The 13,111-nt window shown below is 41.9% G+C and overlaps 2 protein-coding genes across 6 annotated transcripts in view; both read left to right on the forward strand.

Annotated features, from left to right (window-relative positions):
• Positions 1 to 2,929: 2,929 nt before the first annotated feature.
• CER1 (cerberus 1, DAN family BMP antagonist) lies at positions 2,930 to 5,227 on the forward strand. The gene is made up of 2 exons (XM_065663868.1): positions 2,930 to 3,457; positions 4,934 to 5,227. The coding sequence occupies exons 1-2, from the start codon at positions 2,930 to 2,932 to the stop codon at positions 5,225 to 5,227; spliced, it is 822 nt and encodes a 273-aa protein (XP_065519940.1).
• Positions 5,228 to 12,460: 7,233 nt separating this feature from the next.
• Positions 12,461 to 13,111, forward strand: part of ZDHHC21 (zinc finger DHHC-type palmitoyltransferase 21) — a 34,920-nt gene continuing 34,269 nt past the window's right edge. For 3 of the 5 annotated variants that reach the window (XM_065663313.1, XM_065663319.1, XM_065663320.1), the window contains exon 1: positions 12,574 to 12,641. The gene's annotated coding sequence lies outside the window, so the exon portion shown is untranslated. Of the gene's footprint in view, positions 12,482 to 12,573; positions 12,642 to 12,835; positions 13,050 to 13,111 lie in introns of those variants that run through there. The other 2 variants (XM_065663318.1, XM_065663317.1) reach the window with 2 other exon arrangements.

The following is a 13,111-nucleotide window of genomic DNA, read 5'->3' on the forward strand; positions in this document are numbered from 1 at the left end:
TATTGTCAACTATCACTCTATGCAGTTGATGACACCACAAAGAGACTTTTAAATACTTACTATTTTTAACTTCAGAATGATTCTTCAAACTTGCTGTCTGAACTGGGATGCCTTCCCATAATGCAGGCAGGCTCCTGCCTGAGCTGAGAGGCTAAAATCTGCTACCTGTGCATGGTTATACAGGCGGCTGACTTCAAAACATATTTAGACAATATGCAAATATAGAAAAAAACTGTGCCAAGATGTACCAGGTTCCATTTCTTACCAACTTGGTCTCTTAGAAAGCAGCCACAGCTTACTAACATAGGCATGAAGGAGCAGTATTAGACTGGCCTGGCAGAACCAGAGCTGAGTGTGCTCCTTTTGTCTCCCAACAGCTCTCAGTAAACCACCCAACAAAACCCAGGAAGTAGAACTTGCTTGACCTAGAAAAGAAGAGAGCTCTGTTTTCTGCCTCTGTGTGACAGAGGCTTCTGGAGTGACTTGCTGATACTGCTTTGTTTCAGCCTTCTTTCCTACCCTTTGTAAAAAATATTTTCTGCTTTTATATCCAAAGCCCTCTAACACAGGGCTTTTTTCTTTCTGTATGTTATAGTATAGAATAGTACATACCATGAACAGATCCTGAACAGGTTATTTTCAGTGCTATTGCACTGCAAATGTAACACTAGCAGCTTAACATCTATGCATGTATGTCAATACTAAGGTTTTTTATACATCCCTTGTTAGTATCTGCACTACATCAATAGAACCCAGACCAGTTTAAGTTAGATAGAAGTGTCTGGCAGCCCAATCATTCCAGTACTATTATTTACTTAATTTTTATCTGTGTACTGACAGAGACATTTTTAGGTAAGCTGCAAAAATATGTTGCTTCAAACAGTCAAATCTTGTGTTTCAAAGGCACTGTCAAATGTCAGGCCCGTCTGCACCTACATAATACAATATAATACAATATGATACAATATAATTCATAGGTCTGAGTATCAGCCGAGTCTTATAACTCTCTTATCAACTAAAACAAAGAGGAAAAAAAGGAGTAAAACTCAAAGTGTTCTTGCTGAATAATTTTGCATAACTACTACCAACATGCACCAGGTACAAGAAATTTTCGTTCCAAAGGTCAATTACTTCAGTTTAACTTGTTGCCCAATAAATATAAAATGGGGATTTAAATGGCACTTCTAGACTACTTAATTACCTACCAAGCTAATTAATTATCAAATTAACCCTGTTGGCGCAGTGTTGGCTGCACCTCAGTACTGTACATGCTTGTGTAAATATGATGCAAGGCCCGATCTTGGTTGCAGATGCCAGTATTTTTCATGATTTCACTCCTGATAGCTGTGACAGAATCTGCCCTCCCAGGCACACTTGAGTCTTTAGGAAGGCACCAGACCAGTGGCAGAATTAAACTGCCTTCAGCTGAAATGACAGGAGTAATAAAGCTTGTGCTTCATGGCTGCATTTCCCTTAATAAGATCATCCCACTGAGGTCAAGGAGCAAATACACTCTAAGATTGGTGTGGGAATCCCATTCTTGCTGGAGCTCCATGCACTCCTGTCCCAGGGTGGACGTCAGGATTACAGCAAATTTTAACTCAAGTGAATTATGAAGTATGGAAAAGCTTTAGAGCTCCTCCAACTTTTTGCTAATGTTCTAAGTGCTCCACAAGCATGTTGCTACGAAATTAGTCTACTTTAATTATTGTGCAATAAACTAATTTGCTGGAAATGAAAGTCAAATAACCCCATACACACAATACAGACCACCTAAATTGTCAAGAATAATGAAGAAATTAGCTACAAAGTTTAGAGTCTATTGATAGATTCTTTCTGAAAGAAACAGGAGTCTGTAGAGATTAGAGTACCTATATAACAAATTATCTGAAGCAGAATTTCCTTTTAGTATTTTTATGTGAGGATCAATACTTGCAATGTTGACCAAAAATATCTTTTCCTCCTCCCAACACTTTCCTCTGTATGTTCTGTCAGATTTCTCTTTTTTCCTTATATATTGCATTGTAATTTTGCGAAACACACCTCCAGTTTGGTGTCTGGCAGTCTTCAAACACTTCTGATGAGTCACTGATGTCTAGAATCACAAAATATGCCAGTTTTAAGAATTTTTGCTGAAATCCCCAGTTTACCAACTTTATAGGATGCCTGTAGTGGCTTTGGCACCCGAAAGAGATGTAGCAGTGTTAACTAATCTTTGAGAATGTGGGGCGCAGCGTTTATTTGCTCCAGGACCTTTTATTCTGGGTTACTGTTATGCCTGCAATCCAGCAGCTGCTGTGAAGGAAGTGAAGCAAGGGCCAGATTTCTGTGGGTGTGTGAGTACCAGTCTGCCAGTTTGCAGTAGTGATGCTGCAGGCCTCGGGTCAGAGGTGAATTAGACTCAGCTTTTGAAAATGCAGTCTGATTTGACGTCTCCAGATCCAGCTTTATGTTTTAACAAAGTTTAATCAGCTTGCCTTTTCCTGTTGTGATGAAATAACATTCCCAATTTTGACAGTCTCTGGCTTTGTGGAATGGAAAGTCAAAATAAACAATGAAGACTACACTGAACATGCTAATACACAACCTCAAATGTTTCCTTAATTCCTAGGCCTAAACTAGACAGCTTATCCAAACATTTCCTCCTGTTGACTCCTTCTGTCCCTCATGCCATCCTGGGTTACGAGATTTTAGACAGGAACTTCTAATACACATAATCCAGATTGAAAGCAGAGTTTCATTAGCACAAACTCCCCTATCATAATTGTAATCTACAGTAAATGAATGCAATTAGCCACACCAGGTCTCCCCTGAGCCCTCCCCTCCTCTGCACACAGACAGCATCCATAAATTGACACCAGGCTCTTGTATAAAGCTAGCACACTCTAATAGCAGCAGGTCTACATACAGGCTTGCACTTTACAGGGTCATGTCACTGCTTCTCTTTCAGCTGTTAGTGCTCTCATGTCTTGGAGCCACAGAGCCAGATGGAGATTCACCACAAAAGAAAAGCAGAAGGACATTTCAGCACCTCCTCTATCTGGACAAAAAACTGCTTGAAAGTCAGAATTTTCGTGAGCTGGCAGGAGAAAACCCAGTAAGTGTTGAGGAAACCCCGGGAGAACCAAGCTTTTTTGTAGCAATTCCACAGACGGCATTTAAAACTGAGAAACAAAAGGAGAAAAAAATGTCCAGATTCATCCTTCCTCATACAAAACTCCATGTAGAACAAGGCCTGAGAACCTGGGCAGCACCCAGAGAGATCTCTTCTCTGGAAAACTTCTCTCCATCCCCTTTTACCAGCAAGAGGGAGGTTGAACCTTCCTATAGAAGAGATGCCAAGAAATTCTGGGATCACTTCATGTTAAAGAAAAATTCAGCATCTGAAGAGGTTGTCCTGCCAATCAAGACCAACGAAATGCACCAACAAAACTGCAGAACCCTGCCTTTTTCCCAGGTAAGATCAGGTGTCCAAGATCAATAAACTTGTCCTTTCCCCTGCCCGTTATAATCAGAAACTAAAGATTCGTGGGTTATTTCATTTGCTAAGTCATGGGGCTGCTTTAGAACATTCACACACAGTAAGTGCCTGAAAAACACTTCTGAAAAAGTCTGGAAAAGCTTTAGTATGATGAGGCAAATTGCTAAATTGCAGTACTGAAAAGCCACACATTAAATTTTCAGAGTTATTTGTTCTTATGCAAAGATGTTCTGACCCAGTCTGAGCAAGCAGGGCAGTGGTTAGTAATTATCTATTCAATGAATATACATCTAAACAGCTTTTATACATCAATTACCTATATAAAAATATGTATATTCAGATACACATATGCAAATATACAGAGTTCCAGGGCAAGTATTTACAGAAGAAGCTGTTTGCCTAGACCTAAGCAAGGATTTCTTTCTGGTGTATTAATTGGAAGACTGTTGCATACATCTAGTTCTGTGCTAAGGATGCTAGAGAACTGGTAATTGTCTCATGCACGGATGAAGCCATTCTGTCATATTGTAATACAAAGACAAGCAAATAGTATAGATATAAGAGCTACATTACTTGTAAGGCAATGTATATTCTCAGTGTTTCTGTACTCACAGTCCATCAAGGACTATGTTTTTTCACATCCCTCAATAAATTCAGCTGACAAAAATATACAGCTGACAAAATATAAATGTAAATTATTAAATATAGATGTGGCCTGGAAACCTGTACTATTTTACTTGTGTCATGTAACATGGCAAGATTTCTCCAGGACAGCTGCAGTTATGCCAGTATAAAAGGGCTCACTTCAGTCTAGCTTTTTAAGGCTTGAGAGTTGACATAGGCCCTCCTGATACAAGGAACTGTTACTCTTGCAGACCAAGAGATTATAGAACTTCCATCGCACTTTCGAGATTTTCATTTAAAAAAAACCCAAATACTGCTGAAGAACATTGTCTCTTCCACAAGATTTGAAGACAAATCTTTATGATTACAGCTGAGTCTAGCTTGTGGTTCATACACAAGAAGATTGAGCCAAAATTATATTTTGATTGAGCCAAAATTATATTTTGATTGAGCCAAAATTATATTTTAAGTCCTGCTATGTGGGTAAGACTGCTTAACCACATCAGAAATGTAGAACTCAAGGAATATTTAAAAGGAAATATGACTAACCCCTACTGAATTTCCTCCATAAGCTCACAAAGGCTCTGACTGAAGCTGACTTTGACTTTGTTGTTCAATCTAAGAACTGCTCATAGGAGGGCTATAATTTCTTTTTAAAAGCTCGTATGTTTTGCTGCTTTCTTGACAGAAAAAAATAAATTTAGTGTTCTAAGAAGAAAAAACATAGTATTTAGGGGGTGTGGGGAGGTGATATGAGGGGAAAGTGTTGCCTTCATGCCTACTAGCAAAGTCCACGTACCAGAAACTTAAAACTGCTTTCTGTTTCAGGGTGTTACTCATGAGAGCTGTGAGAAGGTGATCGTGCAGAATAATCTGTGCTTTGGAAAATGTAGTTCCCTCCATGTTCCTGGTTCAGAGGATCATCTTTATACATTTTGTTCTCATTGCCTGCCCAGCAAGTTCTCCATGAAGCGCCTGGATCTCAACTGCACTGGTTCTGTTCCGGTGGTCAAAGAAGTCATGATCGTGGAAGAGTGTAAATGTGAGACTCAGAAGATTAAAGGCCCTGCAACTGGATCTCAACCGTCAGACTTGCATGCAAATGTACATCAGCACTATTAATCTGTGCAAAGTACCTCTTAACAACTTGATCATAAGAATTTGTAAATGGAGAAAAAAAACCCAAACCCAACAACAAAACTAACGCTTTAATCACACTGATACACAAAAATATTAAACTGCCTGAACTGCTTCTCTGCTTCAACAATGACTTTACCTAACATGTAACAGATGTTTCCTTGCAGCTGTTAAAGAAATGGACATGAGATTACTAGGCTTATGTGTACAGTTCTTACTTTAACAAGGGAAACCTTTAAAAAATTTTCCACCCTTCTTATCACTGTTTCTAGGATGCCAGTAAACAACAGCTGAAGAACTAGCAAGATTTATCTGTGCAAAAACCGGATGTATTAGCTGGTTTACATTCCGTTTGCTTGCAGGGACTGCCAACATAGCTTTACTGGCAACACAGATAAGGCTTTAGTTTCTTCCTTGCAAAAACAGGTCAGATTTCAATCAAGATAGTGCCTGAAGAATGTAAAATATAAATGGGCATAAAGCAGATAGAAGGCTGTGACTAGTTAAGGTCATTCTGACTGCTTGTAGCTGGGGTCCAGTTCCCAGTGAAAACTAATATACTTCACAAATTACACACTAGGATAGTGGTTGCAAAGGCTATTTTGCCATAGAAACCACTTACTCTCCTTCTATGTGCCTGCATTTGCTCTGCATGGCTTTTTTTAGCTGAACTTCTAACTTCCCTGCTCTCCCCAGCTGCTTCTCCCTGAATTTGTCTCACAAACCTGGCACACCAGGCAGTGATCAACTTCCAGCAACTAGACTTCAGCCTATTTCTAACCCAGTTCGTTCAGCTCTCTGGAAATCTGCTCCACTGCTATTGCCAAACTCTCAGATCTCAGCTCCTGTTGTTGAACTATCCACAGCTCTTTTTTTGGATGCTGGAAATCAGTTTTGAAATAGCTGGCCAAGTCAAGGTTTGGTTAAATGACTCCTTGTGTATGAACTGCTCTGTGATCAGAAGTGTCTTGATACCCTGTCAAAAAATACATTCAGCATGGCTTTGGAGTGCAAGACCCATGTTTAATATTTACTGAAAATTGTACCTGGATGATATGCTGCTACTAGATCTGAAGTGCTGCAATAGTTGTTTGCTTCTGCAGGTCAGTTGCAGTCAGCGAACTGAAGATTAGTATATAATTATCCCACATTACACATAAACCTGGTTTTAAATAATAAAAATTGTATACTAAAACTGAACAAAGCTTTCTCTTGATCCTTTTACACTAAGGACTGATGTGCAAATTTTGCATGGTGGTTTGTATGTTGTGGCATCGTAAATGATGTAATTCCACGTAACAAGCAGTCAAGGCCTTATCATCCCTGTACTGAATGCAATAAAGGAAATACTTATTTTAACTTAATATTTATTCTAGCTTTATAATGCTGATCGATATCCTCGGGTGCTAGTGCAGTGAGTCAGCACTCAGATTCAGAAAACCACCTTCACAGGTCAGGCTGCATTGAGCATGAATGGGCTCATGTCATGACCAAAGAAAGAAAAGCTTTTCTAATAGGCAAAGTAGCACCAGCTAGCAACTGTATAGTTTCAGAGAAGAAAGTAATTCTTTAAAACTCATGCTTTTTTCAGTAGATTCCTCCTCACTGGGCATGTCCAATTGCACATTCAGCCTTAACAACTACTGCTCTGTTAAAGCACGCTGTATGGAAGTGGAAAGAAACAGCTTCCTGCCTTACCACGAGGTCCAAATCTCAGCACCTTACTAAAAGTTTGTGAGTCATTGTAAGTGTTAATTTTTAATCGTGCCTAAGGAATAAAGCACACAAAGCATCAAAGTTCCCAACTTTTTTCTCTTTTATTCCCAATTTTATTTTTTTTAATCTGAAAAAACTAAATTTTCTGAGGCTTCTAACCACTGATGTTTTAAAGCTGTGTGAATATATAAGAATGCTTGCCTGCATTTTCTTTTTTTCTGAAATGCAAATATGTTTTAGGTTTGATACTTACAGGGAACCACTTGAACATAGGACCTACATACACTCCCTGTAAGATGACAAGTCAATTAAAAAGAAAAATCTGCCAGTCTTGTAATTTTGACATGACTGACTGAACTGTGACTTTTGCACATAAGGATAGCACAACTGAAGCTATACTGTGGACTACACAGTATTCAGCCTAAATTTTAAAGCGCCTTCTGCGTGCTGAAGTATTACTGCAGTTAAAGAAGCGTATTCGTGTAAGGAGCTTGCAATACCAGATTCTTAGTGTGAATTTGCACAGCTTAAAAATAGGTGAGAAGAGGTAGTGACAGCTGTAGTAACTGCTAATTAGATTAGTGCTGTAGGTTTTTTTATGAATGTTTAATTAACCCAGCAATGACTGGTTGCATGTAATTAGCACAGTATTCTGCAAAATCAAGAATGTGTTAATTGGATCAGATTTCTCATCCTTTAAAAAATTTCCTATTAGGAATATGTTGTGCCCAGGGGCTAACAGGATTTTGCTCTCTCTGCACAACTATGATGGCCTCTACTAGTATAATGATGTGGGTCAGAAAGGTGAGGGGTGTGATCTGCATCACTATATGGATGCTTCCAGTAGTCATTCCACTAAAGCAGCAAATCTGCATGACTTCAGTTGCGTCCACACAGAGGCTGAATGCTTAATGTGATCTCTTCCATTTTAGAGCACTCCTTGTACAAACCTACCATACAGAGAAAGACTCTGTCTGAAAGACCATGGTTGCAGAGGTCTCTGAAAATTCAGCTCAGTTCCAAGCAGAGTTTGTACACTTCTGCTATTTCATTTGACTTACTGTCTCTTTTCCAAATGGGTGGGCTTTATCTTTAAATAATTGAAGTGCTGTTTATGATAACTGCTTAAGCAAAATAAATCTTAATTTATACTCTTAAATAAGGTTTTTATGCAGTTGGCTTTAATGCCTAATGTAATTACATCACACAGTAAAGTTACATAGAACTCTCACTAAATTCTGTACAACTATGTATTCCAGGGAAAAGACTGTGAAGTTGCACTCAGTACTTCATGCTGTGCTTGGTAGTTTGTTCACCATTTATGAAATATTCACAGCTAACCCCATGGCTGTCAGCTAACAAGCTTTAACATGTTTTACTGACAGGTGGTGAAATCTCTTGCAGTACTTCCTCATAAATGTACTAACTCCTTGCTGAAATGGCAAGACGACGAGATTCTCCACTCAGAGAGAAGCTCCCTGCCAGTCTGTACAGCTGCATAATCACATCATGTCTGGGAGCTCATGCTGTGCAGGATGGTGCACGTGAAGAGGTGTGGGGTTGAGGCTACCTCAGGTCCTCCACCAGGCAGCTTGCCAGTGGAAACATGAAACACTTATACTGAATTATAAATATTTTGTATTTGCTGTGATGCTAAACCAAACTCCTTGAATATCTGGTATGCAGCCATTAACTTCAGCTCCCCTGAAATATCTCCCTGACAGCTGCACACACTCCCTCTGCTCAGATGAGAAAGAATGGGGATAAGAAGACTGTAGCTGGCCTGCTGCAAGAATATTGATAAAAATGTTAATTGTACACACGGAAGAAAAAAATCATCCTGTTTACAGTGCCTTGTGCTCCATGGCACCAATAAAATGAACTTCAACTTGAAAAACTAAAAATGGAACAAAAGCTAAAATGAGTAATAATAGGAAAAGTCAGGGACAGCTTTTATGTTTCTCTAAGGCCTTTTCTGAGGCATTTTACTTCTGCTGGTTTAGGATGTTGCTTTACCAGCCATTTAGCTCAGCTGGGTGTTGCAGCCTGCAGTCAGGGTGTTCAGACAGAATCAGCATGTGCCTAAGCTGTCTTTATGAAAAGGGCGGTGTCTCACCTTAACCCTCTGCTGAAGCTGGTTTAAACTCCCTTTGTACTGCAATAGATACAGAAGCATTCAAGCAGTGTGCTGCCTGCATTTTAGTCAGCAGCTCCTGGAAGGAGTGAGGTGTTAGAAGAGCTAATACTAGGACATCTACTGTAACACCCACTGGGCATTATCTGAAGAGAGCACCTTATATCTACTGAGGCAGACAGTTCATAAAACATACCTTGCCTTTGATTTTTCTGGCAATTAGATCAGGCAGAAAATGGAGCCCGAGAGACATTTTCTTTTCCTTTCACATCTATTGCCTCACCCTCAGTACGTGACCTTATGACTGACAAAACTGGGCCAGGACAGCTTTTGTTTCAGCACAGCATGTCATTAACACAGACATCTTTATGTTTTATGACATGGATCTTCATGACATGAAGGATTTTGCGCCCATTCTATCTCCTATGGCCATCAGCAAAGTTTACAAAGAAGTAACAATGCAATAGTGATGAAGAAAAGAAGTGGCAGTAGCAAACTGTACAATTTAGAAGGACATAGGAAGATGAGCACTGTTGAAAAGGCTGATTTCTCAACCCAGGAGATATCTGTGCTCAGTATCCTTTCTGTACAAGGGGCACAATTGGGCTCAAAATGAACCCTGGAAAACAGTCTCATAAAACAAGGGGTTTGTAAGCAGTTAAGAATCACTGGAGTCACAGTGCATACCTCTCTCCTGCATGTGCTCTCCATAACCGAGCATCAGCTGTTACTGCACATGGCTTCATTTTACCATGCTGATTTAATATTTACAGAGTGCCAATAAAATTTATATGATGACAGCTGGTGGCTCCTGTGGTAATTTATAAACAGCAACAACAACACAGCACAGGCATTAGAAATTCCAAGAGGAATTCTATGGCATTGTGCAATATTCAACACTGAAGAATGTGGGTATTTTCTAATTTTGCAGACTTTTAACAATCTTTGTGTAAGGCATCCGTACTGAACTTTAAGTAAAGTCCATATTATGCAAAGTTACTATTTCCCCTAGGTAATGTTGTTTTCATTCAGAATGGAGCTCACCACAAAGACTCCTTATCTATCTCTCTGGATTTGATACTTGTCAAAAGTGTCAAGTAATCTGTGTGGTCTGAACCTTTGCAAATTCAATTGGGAAGTTCAGCACGATTGCCTGCTTTTCTTCTTGTGCTCTGCTTCCCCAAAAGAAATACGAACAAATGTGAACTGCTGTGCAGATGACTGAGCCAGAATAGACTACTGCCCTTATTCTGCAACCTGTATTTACCCTGCACATCTATGAGTAGAGAAAAGTAAAACACAATCTGCCTGACAACAGATCTAATGCCTGGCCATTACCAGTGTACCACTACAGAAATGCAAATACCTGGTACATCATTAGAAGATTACATTATTGACTGACTCATTCTACCGAAAAACCTTCATCAACCATACTATCCCTCTTTCTTTATCTTTCCTATTTATTTCTCAAGTCCTTGATTTCCTTTCCACTCCTTGTCTGTCATCATTTACATTTATTCTTCAAATCAGTGAAAAGCTTTCACGTTTTACTGTGTCTTTTACATACAGCCATAAATTCAGATGTGAAATTTGTCCTGGAAGAGAAGCAGAGGTAGTTTTTTTTTATTACAACAACCTTTCCAGAATTCTTTTCCCCGTATTTTTTAATAGTCTAATAAATATATCTGTTATTTTCAGAGGTACCTATTCCTAGGGACATATGTAGGTTGTTCTGGAGGAAGTGCTGTCTTCTGTCTTGAACATGCTCCATTCTCCTTCTAGACAATCTCCAGTTCTGGCTAAGACTATATATTTTCAGGTCAGAGCAACTTTAGCTTCAAATGTTAACAATTGCCCTGTATAACAGAAGACTCTGGACACTGAAAAATAAATCAGGACAAGGTCCACAAAAGCTTGAAATTCACCTAAATACTAACCTGGCTTTCTGGGCACTGTCTTTTCAGAAAAATCATATTATGAATTAAATTTTAGGAAAAATGTTATCAGTAATAAAGCAGAGTTTTCTGTGGTTATCATATTACTCTTCCTCCATTTCATCCATCATTGTGTAGGAAAAACGCTCTGGGGCAAGAGCCCATAATTTACAGTGGGAACTATGCCACTCAGGCAGATGGGGTTACCTTTACGTAGCCAAAAGATCATGTTTGTGCATCAGCAATGGGTGCTCAAGGCATGATTCCCAGCTGGGAACACTGAAAATGCTGTCCACTACAAGCTGTCTGTGGCTTTTAGCCACTGCTAATCCCTTGTGGGTCAGAATTGTCTTTCAAAAACAGATTGGCTTCTGTGGCCAGGTAAGGGCCCTCTGTGAGCACAGGACACAGCACAGCAGGGGACACAAGTGTCATGAAAGTTTCACAACTGGCCTATGCTGAATGAGGAGAGATGCTAAAAGTATAGAATTACAAGAATAATTCTTTATCCATGCTCATGAGGTGTCCCATTCAAATCTGGGCACACCACATGCAGTTTTTTACACATGGTTCTTATACCTTTCAAGCATTCAGATACAACATGAATTCTTGCACACACACACACTTCTATTTTGAAAAAGAACTGTAATTCTACAATGCCATCATCCACCTGCTTCCTTCTTGATCTAGGTGTCCCTAAATCCTAGGGAACCTAGTCCAAGCCTGGAGCTGGTCTTGCTATAGCTACTTATCTATGATGCCGCATGATGGGAGGATTTCACACAAGTGCTGGAAGGGCTGGGATGCTGGAAGTTATATGAGTGGCACATGGGTATCCCTTCTTCATGGATGGCTTTAAGATTCTGAGAAAAAAAAGAAAAATACCCTTAGGGTGGGAACTGTCTTTCTCCTTCTTGCAGTGAACTGGGCCTTTCAGTTATGCTGATTTAACCATGATTACAGTCATATATATATATCAATGGCTATAAATAAATATATATATATATGAATGTGCCTTAAGAAAGGTAATATGGTTTCATGCTATTAAGTTAATGCGATTTCATACCACAAAGACTACTTGGTACCATAGTTTGGGAACCAGCTTCTCCGAACAGGAGCCCGCAGACCGAGACAGAGGCCCTGCCCGCACCACTTGAGTTTCACCAGGGACTGCGAGAGGACACTACCCGTAAAGGAGACAGCAACCACCTAGACAGGCCGCTGCGCTCGGGAACGGCCCTGCACTGGCGGAACACGGCCGCACACCCAGAAGCGGACCAGGAGAGCAGGTTTTCCACAGCCTCCCGCAGGGCACCAACAGCCATAAGCAGCGACACCCGGCATCACCCCCCACACCCCCGCGCAGCCCCACAGGCTGGTGAACCGGGCCCACCTCCCCTCAGGCTCCACCCCCGCCATGAGACCCCGACCACTTAGCGCCCGGCCGCGCTGACGGTAGGCGCATGCGCGGGTGTCCCGCGCGGAAGCGGAAAGGCGTCTGCGCGGCGGGCAGGGGCGGTTGGGCGCGTGCGTTGCCATGGGGAGGGGGGCAGGGGGGGGGGGGGGCGCGTGACGGCGAACCGCCCGCCCTTCGCCCGCCCGGCGTCGCCCGACGGTTGGTTCCGCCTCGCGCCCAGGGGGAGCGGGGAGGGGCTGGCGGGGGCGGGGGGCTGCGCCGCGCGCTGGGGCGGGGGCGCCGCCTGCCGCGCGGGTCCGCGCGCCCCGCCGCTGCGCTGCGCTGCGCTGCGCTGCGCTGCAGGAGGGGCCGCTCCGCCCGCGGCGGGGGCTGCAGCGGGCGCGCCGTGCGGCGCGCTGTGTTAGCGCTGCCCTGCCGGCCCTGGGGGCTGCTTCGCCTGTGGTCCCTGCAGCCGACGGAGTGCTGGTTTCTGCAGAGGGAAGCCCCTAGCCGGGCTCCTGTGAGATGAATAAATACTGCTGTCGCTTTCGGCAAGACCCGCAGTGCTGCCTGCTCTGCCAAAGGGCGAGGAGGGCGAGTGCTGCCTTTGGGGTGGCGGTGGGAGGGGTGAGTGCTCCGGCAGCGCGGCATAAGGAAGCGCAATGCCCTCTGACATCTCCAAGTATCAT

This window comes from Lathamus discolor, chromosome Z, assembly GCF_037157495.1.
Source record: "Lathamus discolor isolate bLatDis1 chromosome Z, bLatDis1.hap1, whole genome shotgun sequence".
NCBI classification, from domain to species: domain Eukaryota; kingdom Metazoa; phylum Chordata; class Aves; order Psittaciformes; family Psittacidae; genus Lathamus; species Lathamus discolor.